Genomic DNA, 16,163 nt, shown 5'->3' on the forward strand with positions numbered 1-16,163 from the left:
CCAAATACAGAGGTCATGAGTTATAATTTATTTTCTTGCACTTCAATGGCTTGACTCTTGGCCTAAGCAAGCACTAAACAGACTAATAACCACCCACCCACATCAAGTGACTGCATGGCTGGCTCCCATGTGAAGGCAGGCAGAACAGGGAGGGAATGGCAGCCACCATGCAAGAAGAGAGCCCTCCTTGGTTGGAACCCATGCAACCTGAGAAAGAAGCATTAAAAAATGAATAAATAACCCAATGACACCCTCCGCCCCAGTCAGTGCAGCCACAGGAGATTGGGTGAATTCAATCCAAATGGTTATTTATTCTAAAACTGGAAGCTACTTTGCCTACATTATCGCCAGAATGGTGTAATGAGAACCGGGGAGGAAAAAGTTACAGATGTAAACAATGACACAGTTACATTTTTTTAAAATGGTAAAACCCTTTTTTACTGGCCACTTCCAAGAATGCTTTACAAGTTGTGCAAAAACATTTACAGGCTCCATGTGGTGTTTGTTTTTCTCACAAGCTTTTCCGTCTACAGCTACAACAGACTTCTGATAAAACACTAAACAAGTCTTCTAAGGAAAACAAGGCTAAGGATTCCTCTGGTTGCCATAATCCACATTTCCCCCCTTAACATAGTTTTTTTTCATAATAAAAAGACAGAAACAAAACCCAGACATCTACTGTTGTTGCAAGTGATCTCTTGGACTAAACCAACAAGGATGTGGCAGTTTCACTTTCTACCCACCTAGAAAAACAGCTTTGTAAAAAAGATGACTTTCTAGTGTCAAATATCAACAGCGAGTACCTCCCTGAACCCCTGCTGGAAAATAAACCCAACCTGATTCAATTTAGTCCCCTTGCCCCTGAGGGCCCTAGCAACCCTGTCCATGTCACAGACCACAAGAAAGATGCTATTTGCAGGACTAAATATCTGAAAAGGGGTGGCAGCCACTACCACAGGAAATTGTTTTCTAATATAATCTTGCCCTAAGGGAATTTCTTTGGGCTCCAGTTTTTACCTCCTTGCCTTGACATTATAAGCAAAGCTTTCTCAAACTCCCTTAATAATAATAGTAATAATACAAAGTTAATGTATTACAGAAAAATTCATGCAATCATTCCACCCACTGCCACACACAAACTCATTTGAGGGCACCTCAGGGAAGCAGATACCAAGAGAAAGGACATGATTATGAGTAAGCAAACTTATCTCCTACCAGCCCCCTGTTCCTGCCTTGGGGTCAGAGGTAGTTGGGCGGAAGGGTGTGTCATGACAGACAGGGACATTAGACAGCCAGAATAAGGGTCTGTACACCTGAACAAGGGCTGTATGGCAGTAACAGTGGGAGGAGGAGAGGAAGATCAAATCAGCACAAAATTTTAAACAGAGAACTGCCCAGGTGAGGAAATGGAAGTGAAGCATTTTCTAGTAGCACAATCCAGATTTTCTCTCACTAGAAAGTACTGCTATATGTGGTGTCTGCTGAGTAAGCTCTTGGCTGACACAGTGCTGAACAGGAGGATGAATGAAAACTGAGGCTAGACATTGAAAGAGCATTCCATATCCCACCCATATTCTCAAACCCAGCAACCTACAGCTCTCTATCAAGAACTGGGAGGATACCGGTAAAGTCACAAACAAAACCATCCCAACTCAAGTCTCTTGGCTAGAGGCCTCTCTGGGGACACACAGGGAAAGCACCCCAAAAGGAATCTTGTTTCTAGAAGACAGGAAGGGGTGCTCTCTTTCATACACACATTTACACACTTTCACACTCACTCTTCCCAAGGTTCAGCAGCCCCAGTGAGCCGCCTCCCACCCCCCACCCTCCCCTCTTCTATTCACTCTCAACCTGTGTATCAAAAAAAACAGCAGGGCAGGAGCCCTCCACACTGTAGAAAATAGTTGCTAGTTGCTATTCTCAGCACCTGGGCCTGGGAGCCCACACCACAGGATTCACCTATATACATATCCCATTGCAGTGAAAAGAATCCTGCCGTGTTTCCGTGTGAGCTGAAACCCTGAGAAACGAACTTCTCTCACACTGTAAGAGGACAGACACTCTAACAGGGATGATTTCAGAAACCTCCCACCTCTCTCAACTTTGGAAGACAGAGACTATAGACTGGCAAATCACAACCTGCAGGCTGACGGCTGCAATCCCATTCTCCCCAAGCTTTTATGGGAATTAATCTATGGGTGTGTAGGGGGGCAGGCTATTCTGCTCTGCAATCAAGGACAGTCCTCAGGCTTCCTTGGCCTGGGAATCCTGTATAACAGAACCACCCACTGGCAGTCTCCATGCCTCAGCCAAACAGAACAAAGGCACAGGAAAATGGAGAGTTGGGACACTGTAAGCCTCCCAGCCCACCAGACCAAATATCCCAAAAGGGAAAGGTCGGTAAAGAAAATACAAACCGTTAGTTGGTGCAAGTGATTGATAAGAGCCAATCGTTTATTTTCACTGCCCCCGTCACAAGCTCTCCCTCTGTCCCCACTCCTGCCTGCTCCGACCTGCTGTGGAGAGCACTCTCATGCTGCCTCCCTACCCTCCCCACACCATCTCATCACTCTCCTTTACTTGGCTGCCAGTCCAGCTGCCTCAGAGTGTCAGAAGGGTGCCATTTTCAGTTCTCTTCCTGTCTGACTGCAGGGTATAGAACAGGCAGCCCTAAGTGTTGCTTTCTGCGCAAATGTTCTTTGATTACAAATCTCTAACTAGGTTTGAAATGTTTTATAGAATAAGACAATATTCTTTTCAACAAACTTTAAAAAAAATGTACAGTTTTGTTGTTTGTTTCCACCTCCCCCCTCCCCCACCCCTGCTTGAGCACCCTCCCCCCCACCACCCCTCCCCGGCAGCTCAGCCCCACCCCGACAGCCCGTTTTCCTTGGTTGTGTTTTGGGGGGGGTGCCTGGCACCCCCAGAGATTCAGCTTCATGGCTGACAGGTGACCATGGCAGGGGCTTCACCGATACCCTTGGTAACCGTAGTAGTTCCTGTAGTATCGGTCTCTGTCCTGGGGGTGGTGGTAGTAGTAACTCTGCCACTAGAAGAGAGGGGAAACCCCATCACTCGGAGCCAGAGCTGGCTAAGGATGAAGAGGCACAACATTCATCCTTCTGCTCCTGCCCCCCTTCACCCTGTGTCTATCCCAAGAAGATACTCACATCCCGATTGTATTGTCTGTAATAGTCTCTGTATCTGTTGTACTCATAATCTCGCCCGTAAAATCGATCATAGTCTCCCCTGTATCGATCATAGAAATTACGGTAACCCTGAGAAAGGAAAAAAACGAGTGAAGATTTATGAGTTTTCAGCAGCATGACCCACTGCTACCCCCTTTTAAATAGGACACATCTTAGCTTGATATTATAAATAGGTTTAATTTTCCCAGAGTAAATCTTCCAGAACATATTATATGGGCAAAACCCTAAGCCCTAAGAAAACAGCCCAAACCGCTCTGCTCCCCCAAGCCAATAGGAATGGCTCTCACAGCCCAGAGTGAGGAGCAGAAGGAGAGCTGCACTCACCCCTCTGTTTCCAGGCTGCCCCCAGTACTGCTGCCCGTAGGCCCGGTTGTCGTAGCCTCGGCGCTGCCCGCCCACTGGAAGAGAAATGGAGAGCGCGCTCAGACAGCTGGCATGGGGTCCTGGCTCCACATCTGGGTGGAAATCAAAAAGTCGGAGCCAAAGGCAATTCTGGGGGAATAAGAGGCCTGCTTTGGCCAGGCTCACACATGTTAAAGCACCAGCCAGGAGCTTTTAAAAAGTCTGAGGGGGGAAGGCAGAGGAATAGAGACACAAGAAAACCAAGCCACCTTGCTTTTGAAGCTCCCCAATTCCTGCAAAACATTTAAGATGGCAAAAGGATACATGGCAGAGTTAGAACATAAGGAAAAACTGCCATTCATAGACTCACAGACTTTCAACCCTGGAAGGGATTTCAGATATCATATAACCCATACCTATCAGTTTATACAAAAGAAACAAAGTCTCTGTAATCAGCTCCTCAAGGGCAGGAACTGTCACATTTCCAGTACCTAGCACATACCAGGCACTTGAAAATTCTGCTGACTTAACAGTTACACACACACATACATACACATTTTTAAAGAACATGAAGGCACACTGGGGTTTTAACTGACAAACTAGACATTCGGGGGAAAATTAATTCTACTAATAGCCTAACTTGTTTGGTAACCTCCCCAGCCCCCCCAAAAAAATACTGAATAAAGCATTCAGTTTCTGGTCTATATAGTTAGGTTAACTGAAATGACAGAGCAGCAAGAAAACTGAAGATGAGACTGATTTTCACTGCATAAATCCTTCAGATAGATGGGAACAGTGATACTGGGAACCCATATGTTAAAATGAAAACTAGATAGATGAGAAAGCCGAAACACCGCTTTTCAGAGAAACAAATACTTCTGGCGAAAAGTAGCCCTTTTTTTAACAAGAGGATTTTTGTTGTTGAAGAATTAAGAAAAAAGCACAAGAAAAATGTGGGGATAAAGAACACAGGAAGAAATAAGCTCCATGAAGAAGGCACTTCCTGTTAATGGCCTGACTTGGTTTCCTTGGCCTTCCCTTGCACATCTTGCTGTACTAAGCACAGAGAATGGACTGAGACAGGGGGCTGGCAGGTCCCCAGGACTCACCATAGCCTTGGCCCCGACTTCGGTTCTGCCGGTTACGCTTGTTTCGGTTGTTTCGGCGGTTTGTCCGCTTCTCGGAGGGGGGCAGTAGCTTCCTTGCCTCCTCCTTGTACTTAGTGACAATGGGCTGAGCTTCCTCCTTTTCCAGCTCCCCATATGTCACTTCATCCATATAGTCGCATTTTTCAGGCAGAGAGAAGTTGGCTATAAGAGTAAGAGAGAAGCTTGTGGGCCTGAAAAGTGCATAGATGGGTAAGAACTCATTATGAAAACTCTACTACAAGAAGCATATGACTTTCTATGCCTCACCTATTACTGCACAAACATGTGCTAGGTTCATACCCACTCGTATCTAAATAATGATATTAACTTTTTCTACTCTAAGTTTTCCCTAAATTGTAACAGACCCAGGCAAAGAGCTATCTGTAAACTGCAGATTTACAAGTTTTCAAGTCATCTATAACAAATTAAGAGTGAACTGGGTTAAGGTTTCTTATCAGGACAGAAGCAAGTAAACCAGAAGCTAAAAGTAACTGAGAAAGTTTTGGTGTTAGTCAGGTGCTAAGAAATGACATTTTAAAGAGACTCAATGATAGCCAGGTGCAGGCAGATTGCTCACACCTATAATCCCAGCACTCTGAAAGGCTGAGGCAAGCAGACTGCTTCAAGTCAGGAGTTCGAGACCAGCCTGGCCAACATGGTGAAACCCCAGCTCTATTAAAAATACAAAGATTAGCTGGGCGTGGTGGCAGGCGCCTGGAATCCCAGCTACTCGGGAGACTGAGGTTATAATGAGCTGAGATCGTGCCACTGCACTCGAACTTCAGCGACAGAAAACAGACTCAATGAGAAACTGACCCAAGCATAAAGGTATCTGCTCATCTATACAAGGAGAAGATGAGAGTAGAAGGGCTCTCATTTACCACCTGTCCATGATAGGCCAACACCACATCTGCCAGTCCCTGGATATGAAGTTCAGAAGCTGAGTCCCAGTGGAAATTCAGTTCAATGGGGCTCTCATGATTCTTACATGAATCCAGCTGGCCCTCAGTTTTATAAAACTGACCTATATTTCTCTGAATGCCTAAGTATGAGTTATGGACTAGCATAGTTCATTCTGAGTAAACTCTGAGGATCTGCCTCATACATGTGCAAATTAGTTCCCATGCCTGGGAATTATCAGAATTTGAAGAACGAGTAGCTGATAAAGCAGGGGGGATGTCAGGAACTAAAGGCAGCAAGGAGAAAAATCACATTTTTAAGGGAAGAGTAGAAAGGAGGATCGATCAAAATATTAATAGTTAATGTTAATATTTCTTATTAATATTTCTTTCTTTTATAAACCTTGTCTCTGGTTTACGTATTTCATTACGGATTTCAGCCAAATGAACAAAACAGAACACAAACATAATGTGATACCAGAAATCAAGTTATACCAATGAGATCATTCATTCCAACTGCCACATTTTATCTTCCTTTTTTTTTTGGAAGACAGAGTCTTGCTCTGTCACCCAAGCTCGAGTTAAGTGGCATGATCTCAGCTCACTGCAACCTTCAGCTTCTGGGTTCAAGGGATTCTCCTGCCTCAGCCTCCCGAGTAGCTGGGATTACAGGCATGCACCACCATGCCAGGCTAATTTTGTATTTTTTTCAAAGTAGAGACATGGTTTCTCCATGTTGGTCAGGCTGGTCTCAAACTCCTGACCTCAGATGATCCACCTGCCTTGGCCTCCCAAAGTGCTGGGATTACAGGTGTGAGTCACCATGCCCAGCTGCAGGGAGATTATTACGGTTTACATGAAAATATGGCAGGGCCAGGCGCAGTGGCTCATGCCTGTAATCCCAGCACTTACGGAGGCTGAGGTGGGCAGATCACCTGAGACTGGGAGTTCGAGACCAGCCTGGCCAACATGATGAAACCCCATCTATACTAATACAAAAATTAGCCTGGCATGGTGGCGGCCAACCCCAGTCTGTATTAATACAAAAACAGCTGAGTAATCCCAGCTATTCGGGAGACTTAGACAGGAGAATCGCTTGAACCTGGGAGGCGGAGGCTGCAGTAAGCCAAGATCACACCATTGCATTCCAGCCTGGGAGACAAGAGCAAAACTCCGTCTCACCAAAAAACTCTCTCCCTGCTTTCATGGAATATAAATTCCAGGAAGCTGAACTTCATTTCTTCTTTTCTTTTCTTCCCTAAGACACTGTCTCACTCTGTTACCCAGGCTGGAGTGCAGTGTTGCAATCTCAGCTCACTGCAACCTTCGCCTCCTGCTTTCAAGTGATTCTTCTACCTCAGCCTCCCACATCGCTGGGATTACAGGCGTGCACCACCGTGCCTGGATATTTTTTATATTTTTAGTAGAAATGGGGTTTCATCATGTTGCCCAGGCTGGTCTCAAACTTCTGACCTCAGGTGATCTGCCCACCTCAGCCTCCCAAAGTGCTGGGATTACAGATGTGAGCCACTGTGCCCGGCTGAGCTTCATTTGCTATACTATTTTCCTATGTCTAGGACAGTGTTACATAAGTAGTAGACGTGCCAGAAATATTTACCTATTGGATAACTGACTGAAGGAAGCCTCTCCCTTAAGTTTAAATTATCCTATGGTTTTATATCTCTATTTCCCTTTATGTATCTTCTCCAAAATGAGTCAAGGCAGCTGGGCACCAGGGCTCACACCTGTAATCTCGGCACTCTGGGAGATCAAGGAGGGCAGATCACCTGAAGTCAGGAGTTCAAGACCAGCCTGGGCAACATGGTGAAACCCCACCTCTACTAAAAACACAAAATTTAGCTAGGCATTGGCACACGCCTGTAATCTCAGCCATGGGAATTGGAGGTGAGGACTGTTTGAACCTAGGAAGTGGCGGGTGCGATGACCCAAGATCACACCACTGCACTCCAGGCTGGGCAACAAGGTGAGACTCTGTCTCAAAACAAAACCAAACAAAACAAAAAAACAAAACGAACAAAAAAATAATGAGTCAAGGGTTATTGCTTCTCTCTGCTCATTCATCTACAAGTGCTCACAACTATTAAGTTCCTCTTCAGATTTATATCTTAGATGTATAGTGTCACTCCAAGTGCTAAGAGGCCCCAATAAGGTGTGCAATGACCAGAGATAACATCTCTAGTACAATTTTAGCCTACTGCTATGGTTTGAATTATGTCCCCTCAAAGTATAAGTGTTGAGAGGGTGAGACTTTTAATATGATTTGTCATGGGGGCTCCATCCTCATGAACAGATTAATGCCATTATTGCAAGAGTTGCTTTGTAATAAAAACAAGTTCCCTCACATGTGCCCTCTTGCCTTTTGCCCTCCTGCCATGGAATGATGCAGCAAGAAGGACCTCACCAGATGCCAGTGCTGTGCTCTTAAGACTTCCCAGCCTTTAGAACCACAAGGGAAATAAACCTCTATTATTTATAAGTTATGAAGTCTATCGTATTCTGTTACAGCAGCAGAAAATGGAGGGACTAAGACACCCACCTTTCATCTCCAGCATTATAGATTCAGGCACATCATCTCCCTCTACTTCCTTTCTCAACTCCAGCCTCTTCTTCCAATCTTCCTCATTAGGGACAACCACCACCACTTTCCGAGAGAAGGTCTTGAACAGCAATAGCTTCCGCCGTTGGCCAGAATTGTATACATTACACTAGAAACAGGAGGAATAACTGATGTTTCGAGAGAAAAATTATCACTCAAATATAACCAAAAGACTCAATATCAGCCAGGTGCAGTGGCTCACATCTGTAATCCTAGCACTTTGGGAGGCAGGTGGATCACCTGAGGTCAGGAGTTCAAGACCAGCCTGGCCAACATGGTAAAACCCCATCTCTACTAAATACAAAAATTAGCCAGGCATGATGGTGGGTGCCTGTAATCCAGCTACTTTGGAGGCTGAGATGGGAGAATCACTTGAACCTGGGAGACAGTGGTTGCACTGAGCCAAGATCGTGCCTCTGCACTCCAGCCTGGGTGGCTAAGCAAGACTCCGTCTCAAGAAAAAAAAAAAAAAAAAAAAAAAGATTCAGTATCTTTGATAACTCAGACATAAGATAAGATGGCAACATACATTATCTTCTTTAAGTTTTCAAATTATGTGACAGGTATTATCCTGTTTTGCTCACCAGGAAAATTGAAGTTCAGAGAGAATAAGGGGCTTATCCAAGATCACAAACCTAGTAAGTGGTGGAGCCAGGAATTCAAATAAGCTCCAACTCTTTCCATCGTCTTTATTACATGTTTTATAGCCTAGGTCCATATATTCTTAGGTAAAAACACTAATTAGGGGTACCTCTGAGTTCAAAAAACATTGCAACCACAACACACAACCAGATGGTCATAATTAGTAAGCTGATTCTGTTCCTTAATTCAGTCTCTCTCTCTCTTTTTTTGAGAAAGAGTCTCACTCTGTCACCCAGGATGGAGTGCAGTGGTGTGATCTCTTGGCTTGCTGCAACCTCCATCTCCCAGGTTCAAGCAATTTTCCTGCGCCTCAGCCTTCTGAGTAGCTGGGATTACAGGCGCGTGCCACTATACCTGGTTAATTTTTTTAATTTTTAGTAGAAATGGGGTTTCATCATGTTAACCAGGCTGGTCTCGACCTCCTGACCTTGTGATCCACCCACCTTGGCCTCCCAAAGTGCTGGGATTAACAGACGTGAGCCACTGCGTCCAGCCCAGTCTCTCTTTATATACACACCACACCCTGACTCTAAGCAATTTTATCAGGTTAGTACCTGATCAAGAATAAAGTTCCTCTTTGTCCGGGAAGCAATCTGGACCAGCTTACTAAGGCACTGGGAGGCTTGCTGAACTAAAAGGTCTCGGCTTTTGGGGTCCATCTCTGGCTCTTCGGGCCCCTTCATCTGATTAGTTTGAGAGGAAGTGAAAAAAAAACCACAGGTCATATAACAAGTTATTGGTAAATGTCACCTCTTTAAATACTGAATCTATTATATCACTCCCTTCCTATTCTTCAGTGCTGTGAATGTTGTCTATTTTCTGCAGTAGTCATTTCCAGTCTTAACCTGGATGTACTTCAGATCCTACCTGCTTTCAGAAATTTAACAGCACAGCAGAGAAAACAAACAAACAAGATCAATCCACCTAAAACATATATAGAGAAAATTTCATTTCTCTATTTGTGGGACCCTTGTTTTCGGACACTTGAGACTAACTCTCCACTGAAGATAGGTTGTAAGATCTCTTGGTATCTGAAGAGCAAACACTGTATCTGATGAATCCCCAACAGCAACTTACCCTCATTTGATTGAGCACAGTCTCAGCTCCCAGGACATTGTATCTTTTCTCAGGGTTTTCTTTTGCGTATTTCAGTGCCCACTGGGTCTTTCCAGATCCAGGTAGTCCCACCATCAGAATCACCTGCAAATAAAAAGAACCAGAAGTACAATGAAAAATAAGTGAGGGTCATGTTTATCAAATCCAATTTAAGAACATCCTCCCCATTCCCATTTGGTAACGTTTTGAGACCTGGGAGTGCACATGCACCCACCACTGCAAAGTACGCACCCTAAATGTTTGGTATACCTCACATTCCTCTATGGTCTTGGGAGGAACTGCAGTGCGCACACGCTCCTCAACAGGCACAGCATGAATGAACACAAACTCTTCTGGTGGTGGGAAGAAGGGCTCCTCCTTCTGACCAAAGTTTAATTCTACAACACAATTTTTGCAGAGGACATGGGGTAGAAGGGCCCGGTCTCCCAGGGATTCCTTGTTGATCTGGAATGCCACACCTAGGTCTGCTCCATTCTTGGAGAAGGAAAGTTCTACTTCTTCAGTCTCAAAATTCTATAATGATAAAGGACAAGAACACTTACTGGCTGACAAGGCTTGAGACTGATTAAGCCATACAATTTAATCTTTTTCACACAGACTGCCGCACCACATAACTAAGTGAGCCATACATCAAATGCATAAAAGTCAGCAGTTGATGGAAAACACAAGTGAATTCCTGGTGCCCTCTATCCACTCCTTGTTATGACCCACAGCTTTCAGGAGCACTTACAGCAAAGCAGCCAATAACATCATTCTCCCCAAAAGTCTGGCCAAATTCCTCAAACTGTCCGTTTTCTGCCTTGAGTCCTCGTCCATCGAAACCATAAGAGAATTCATCTTCACCTGGAACAGTCAACAAATTAGTTCCCTACATCCCAACTTACCACAGATTAAGCAATATGGTAGTAAACACTAATGAGGAAGTCAAAAAATAACTTTACCAAGCTGTGGACGAGAAAAATCAACAGACCACCCAACTCGAAGGAGAGACACCTCTGTGCAGCCTTCTTTCATTGGGAGATTCTGGGTTACCTGGCCAAGTCAAGAAGGGAATTATTAGATACTGTGACCAACTGAGTAGCAAACTCTGAGTTAGAAAGACAAGATTTTTATACAAACTGAAAACAACAATCATCACAACTTAACATCAGAGTAACCGTCACTGAACTTAGGGATTCATTTCTTGGTTACTGAAACTAAGGTTACTGTTTAAAGCACGGTGCTTTTCCCTACCTGCAATAATAAAAGCCTGATGGACAAAAGTCCAGTATTTTTTTCTCAGCCGGGCACTGTGGCTCATACTGTAATCCCAGCACTTTAGGAGGCCGAGGCAGGCAGATCACCTGAGGTGAGGTAAGGTCAGGAGTTCGAGACCAGCCTGACCACCATGGAAAAACCTTGTCTCTACTAAGAATACAAAATTAGTCAGGCATGGTAGCACATGCCTGTAATCCCAGCTACTAGGGAGGCTGAGGTAGGAGAATCACTTGAACCTGGGAGGCACAGATTGCAGTGAGCCAAAATTGCACCACTGCACTCCAGCCTGGGCAACAAGAGTGTAACTCTGTCTCAAAAAAAAAAAAATTTTTTTTCTCTAAAAACCATAAATACCTAGGAATAAATGAACGGTCTTAATGAGCTACCTTTGCCTCAAAGCAGACTTTTCCCTTTGTCACTCCGTAAGTACTCCTTGCCCCAGACCAAAGGGTGGGAAACTTCTCTGAGAAAAGTGGCTGCCCTCCATAGCGGTCTTTGCTTACTTGAAAATGCAGATCCGAGGTATCTGGAAAGAAAAGAAAGAAGCAATCAGTTTACTCCAATGCCCAATACTTTTAAGCCACCAACAGAGCACAAGTATAGCCAGTTGTTGAAGTGGATACAAAGGCTCATAGAATTTATGGGCTATGAAGTTTTAATCTCCAAAATCACTTTTAGGAGATTAGTTAAAACACAATCTGTCTGCCTTATACATACACGTGTCCAGGTTCACAAGAGTTTGATCCTCCTCCTCATCTTTTGCCTCTTCTTCAGGAGGCGGTGGAGACTTTGAGCTATACATATGAAATAGAAGAAACACAATGTAAACAAAGCCCTCTTCTTTGAGAGGTATGTGTTTGACATTACGTCCATTTTAAAACTATCAGTGAATATCAAATCCCAGCAGACAGCTTTTTTCAACAAATGAGAAAGGGTAATAGGAGCTTCCATGGTATATGCAATCTAAAACTCATGCCTATAAAAACCTATTCCATTTTGAATCCACCCTCCTTCCAGTCTCTCCAGTCAATACCAGGTATACCAAAATCAGAGCAGACACTCCCTTCCAGGAAAGGGACTGTTTCCCTCACCGGCTGTGGTAAGCCTCCTCTCGGAATTCATAGTAAGCTCGGCCATGTTCATCCTTCTCATCCCGCTGTCTCTTTACCCCCCGCCGCTCACCATCTGAGCCTGCTGGTTTTGACTTTTCACTATCTTGGTCATCTCCTACAAAAAGGAGGGAAAGAAAATCAGCAGTTTTCATACTAGAGTGTAGAATTAAGCTCAGAACTAATAAGACACTAGTGGGGAATCTGAGAATCTGTATAATCAAAATAGCCAGCTTATTCCCACTACATTCACAGATCATTTAATTTCTAAAGATTATCTTTCTGTCACTGGCTGTGATTTTATTTTTTAAAAAAGGGACATTATGGGCTAATTACAGTCAAGCAGTAGATAAAAATTGGAAAATTTTTGCATTCTAAATTTATCTGCTTAAATCAGGTCAAACTTGCAGATTTCCCCATCAATATGACATTAAAAAAAATCCTCTAGGTCTCTAAAAAAAACTTCAAAGGTTATTTTAATTTTGAATCTTCTCAGATCTAGATTTAAGGTAGGCACTTAATACGTATTTCTAACACTTTTCTACAACTTTGCGATACAGAGAAGCCTGATTTTTTTTTTTTTAATTTCCCTTTCCTGCACCAAATGCACAGCCACCCATGGCTTTATTCCCTGGCAAATGGACTCGAGTGCATGACACACAGCTGTATTTTTATCAGGAACGTCTACTGAAAGTTGCAAGAGCAAACCATTAAGTCACAAGAGAGACATGAATAATACTGCATCTACACTGCACATATAGGTGTTGTTGTATATTTAGCAACAATCTATATATCTAATCGAGAAAAAACCTGGAGTTTTCCCCTAGGATTTTGTATTTTGCAACACTAAGAAAGTTGTTAATAATAGTTTCTTTAAAGCAGTCCTTTATCCTTCAATTTTTATTTATTTTTATTTTTTTGAGACGGAGTCTCCTTCTGTTGTGCCCAGGCTGGAGTGCAGTAGTGAGATCTCCGCTCATTGCAACCTCTGCCTCCCAGGTTAAAGCCATTCTCCCACCTCGGTTTCCCAAGTAACTGGGATTATAGGTGTCCACCATCACACCCAGCTAATTTTTTGTATTTTTAGTAGAAACGGGGTTTCACCATGTTGGCCAGGCTGGTTTCGAACCCCTGACCTAAGGTGATCCACCCACCTCCACCTCTCAAAGTGCAGGGATTACAGGCGTTAGCCACCGCACCCAGCCTATCCTTCAATGTTTTTTTTTTTTATCTGCTCTTTGGGATACACACAAGTCAAAGGTTATGTAATGGGATTTTTGTTCCAGGACACAGGACAAACAGTCTGCAAGTTGCATGTGATTGCCGTACAATGGGTTCCGATTATACCACGATTCTTGGTAGTGGCCTAAAAAAAGGACTAACAAAAGAACTACGGCAACGCACTTTATAGTAAGAATTATCCTTCCTACTCAGACACACAGTGTCATGGATCAGTTCTAACCAATCACTTCAAAAGAAAGGAGAAAGGTCATTAACTCCCTGGGGTGATTCAACAACACACCTCTTCCACAAGGTTACTCAACGGACACACAAGCACCTCAATCATTACCATTCAGGAAGCCAGAGACCTGAAATGTAAAAGGCTAGTAGTACGAAGTGTTCAGCAAATCCACAAACATGCCCATCCATGGACTCAGTGGGACAATTAAAATTTAATCATAATCCAAACAAGTTAAAAACCCTAGTCAAGTAATGTTAACTAACTCTAAATGCACTAAATTAAAATTTTCTCTTCACTGGTTAACTATTAAACTCGACACTGTTACACTAGAGGCTGTCCCCTACAGCTCAAAGAGGAGTAAGGTTAGATTTCCAGATTCTCTGTGGCTCAAGCTCTGGTAACAACACGCTTTTGACGGAGCGGACTCTGACGAACTTCGATTTCTGTTTAACATTTCTTTACAGTGAAAAAGTCAACAGTCAGAGTAGCCCAAAGGCCCGAACCTCTAACTGTGGGCCTAGCACTCCGTGTAATCCCCAACTGCTTAGCACGTTCTCAGCTAAGAAAAATGTAACAAGCACCGTGGGAGACTGTTCCACAGGTAGCTCGCAAACAGCTCACACGCAAAATCACTATCCACTATCACCAAGGAACCAAGTTAGGCAGGAAGCTTCCTCCTGCAAAAAGTGAAGCCACAAGAGGCGGCCTAACCCCTCAGACAGGTGGATAGAGAATGAAAGGAAGCGATGGGAATCTTGCACTTTCAGGCAAGCGAGAACAAGGACTCGGACCCCGTGGTGCAGGGCGGGGTGCTAGATCACAGGCGCAGCCGGCAGGTTGGAGCCGGGATCGGCTGCCAGCTCCTCACCCTGTTCCTCGGCGGCCTTGTCACCCGGCACCTCGGATCCCGGCGTCTCGTCCCCGCTCCGCTCCTCGGGTTCGTCTTCATCCCCCTTGCCGAGGCCCTGCTCTTCGCCACCATTTACCCCACCTGACCCGGCTGTGGCCTCCGCCGGCTTCTCGGAAGCATCGGGCTCCGCCGCGGCCTCCATGGCTGCCGCCTCCGGGGGCTCCGGTGGCGGCTGCGCGGCCTGACCCGAGGCCTGAGCAGGGGGTGGCTCCTCGTCCTCGTCCTCAAGCAGCGCCTCCTCGTCCTCCTCCTCCTCCTCCTCCTCTTCGTCCTCCTCTTCGTCCCCGCCCGGGCCGCCGCCCGACGCGGCCACAGGCCGAGGCTCCGCCTTGCAGGCCCCGCCGGGCCCGGCCCCGCCGCCGCCGGCCTCGTCCTCGAGCATCTCGGCGTCCAGCGCCTCTTGCAGCCGCTGCGCCAAATCCACTTTGAGGCCGCGCGAGTCCAGGCCCCGCCGCTGCAGCTCCGACCGCAGCTCGGTCACTTTCAGCCGCTTCACCTCCATCGCCGCCGCCGCCTCCTCCGCCTCCCGCCGCCTCCTCCCCTGCGAACCGTCGACCGATCCCGACCGCGCAAGCGCCGCCGCCGCCGCCGCCCGCCTCCGCCTCACGCGCCAGCACTGAGCCCGCGCAAGCGAGCGCACGCACGCAGGAGTGGAGGCCGTGCACGGTGTCGCTGCGCAGTGTTAGCGTCTCCTTCCTCTCCCCTCCCCCTTTCGGCTCACGGAGCCCAAAACAACGCAGCGGGGAGCCGCTTCCCTTCCAGGCCCTCGGTTCCCCAGCCGCGGGCAGGAGCTCGCGGAGGACGACGGAGTTCCTCCCGCCCCCTGGCGCTCCCGGGCCAATCGCCGCCGAAGCTTTTACCGCGCAGCCGCAGTGGGGTCCAAGACGAGCAAGGCTGGCGGCCGCTCAAGTGCCTCGTAGCACGGAAGCGTGTGCGCGCCGGTCTTTCCGTACTTCTAGCTGGCGGGTTCTGCGCAGCCGCCCGGAGCTCCCCGACGCCATGCCCCTCCCACCATCCTTACTTCCGTCTGACTTCCAATCGCTGCCGCGTTTTGGGGGTCGCTAGCCCCTTTTCCCTACTATTTGTGCTTGCAGCATTAACAACAAAAAAGGTCAGAAGAGAATGTGTTGCAACATGTTAGCCTACTACCAATTATTTTTCTGGCTTGGAAGCAAAAGGGCTCTCCAGAACCAAGAAACAGTAATCCCGGGTCCTCCTTTTTCCGACTGCCTCAAACTTCTACCCAGCAACAGACGCCCTGACCTCGCCCTTTTTCTCTTATTGGACAACTTGAATCGTCATTTGCCGTTCCGATTGGTCATCCGTGATCGTCCGGATTTTTCCAATTGGCGAAGCCGCAAGGGATTTTTTTTTTTTTTCCCCCGGGTTGGTCCGCTGGGGAGGCGGGGTCGTTTCTGCGGGATTATTTTTCCGGAGCTGCTTCTGATTGGG

The 16,163-nt window shown here is 46.0% G+C and overlaps 1 protein-coding gene across 2 annotated transcripts; it reads right to left on the reverse strand.

Annotated features, from left to right (window-relative positions):
• Positions 1 to 287: 287 nt before the first annotated feature.
• Positions 288 to 15,517, reverse strand: HNRNPUL2 (heterogeneous nuclear ribonucleoprotein U like 2). 2 transcript variants are annotated; one of them, XM_002755433.7, is made up of 14 exons: positions 14,670 to 15,517; positions 12,322 to 12,457; positions 11,948 to 12,024; positions 11,617 to 11,756; positions 10,915 to 11,005; positions 10,704 to 10,816; positions 10,223 to 10,486; positions 9,935 to 10,057; positions 9,412 to 9,540; positions 8,156 to 8,324; positions 4,661 to 4,861; positions 3,534 to 3,607; positions 3,171 to 3,278; positions 288 to 3,049 (listed from the first exon to the last, which is right to left on the reverse strand). In XM_002755433.7, exons 1-14 carry the CDS (start codon positions 15,211 to 15,213, stop codon positions 2,969 to 2,971), a joined length of 2,250 nt encoding a protein of 749 aa, XP_002755479.4. In that variant the 5' UTR covers positions 15,214 to 15,517; the 3' UTR covers positions 288 to 2,968. The 2 variants fall into 2 exon arrangements, with proteins under 2 accessions (XP_002755479.4, XP_078197348.1); XM_078341222.1 differs by lacking the exon at positions 9,412 to 9,540.
• Positions 15,518 to 16,163: the final 646 nt, after the last annotated feature.

The sequence above is a fragment of the Callithrix jacchus genome, chromosome 10, assembly GCF_049354715.1.
Source record: "Callithrix jacchus isolate 240 chromosome 10, calJac240_pri, whole genome shotgun sequence".
Lineage (NCBI taxonomy): Eukaryota > Metazoa > Chordata > Mammalia > Primates > Cebidae > Callithrix > Callithrix jacchus.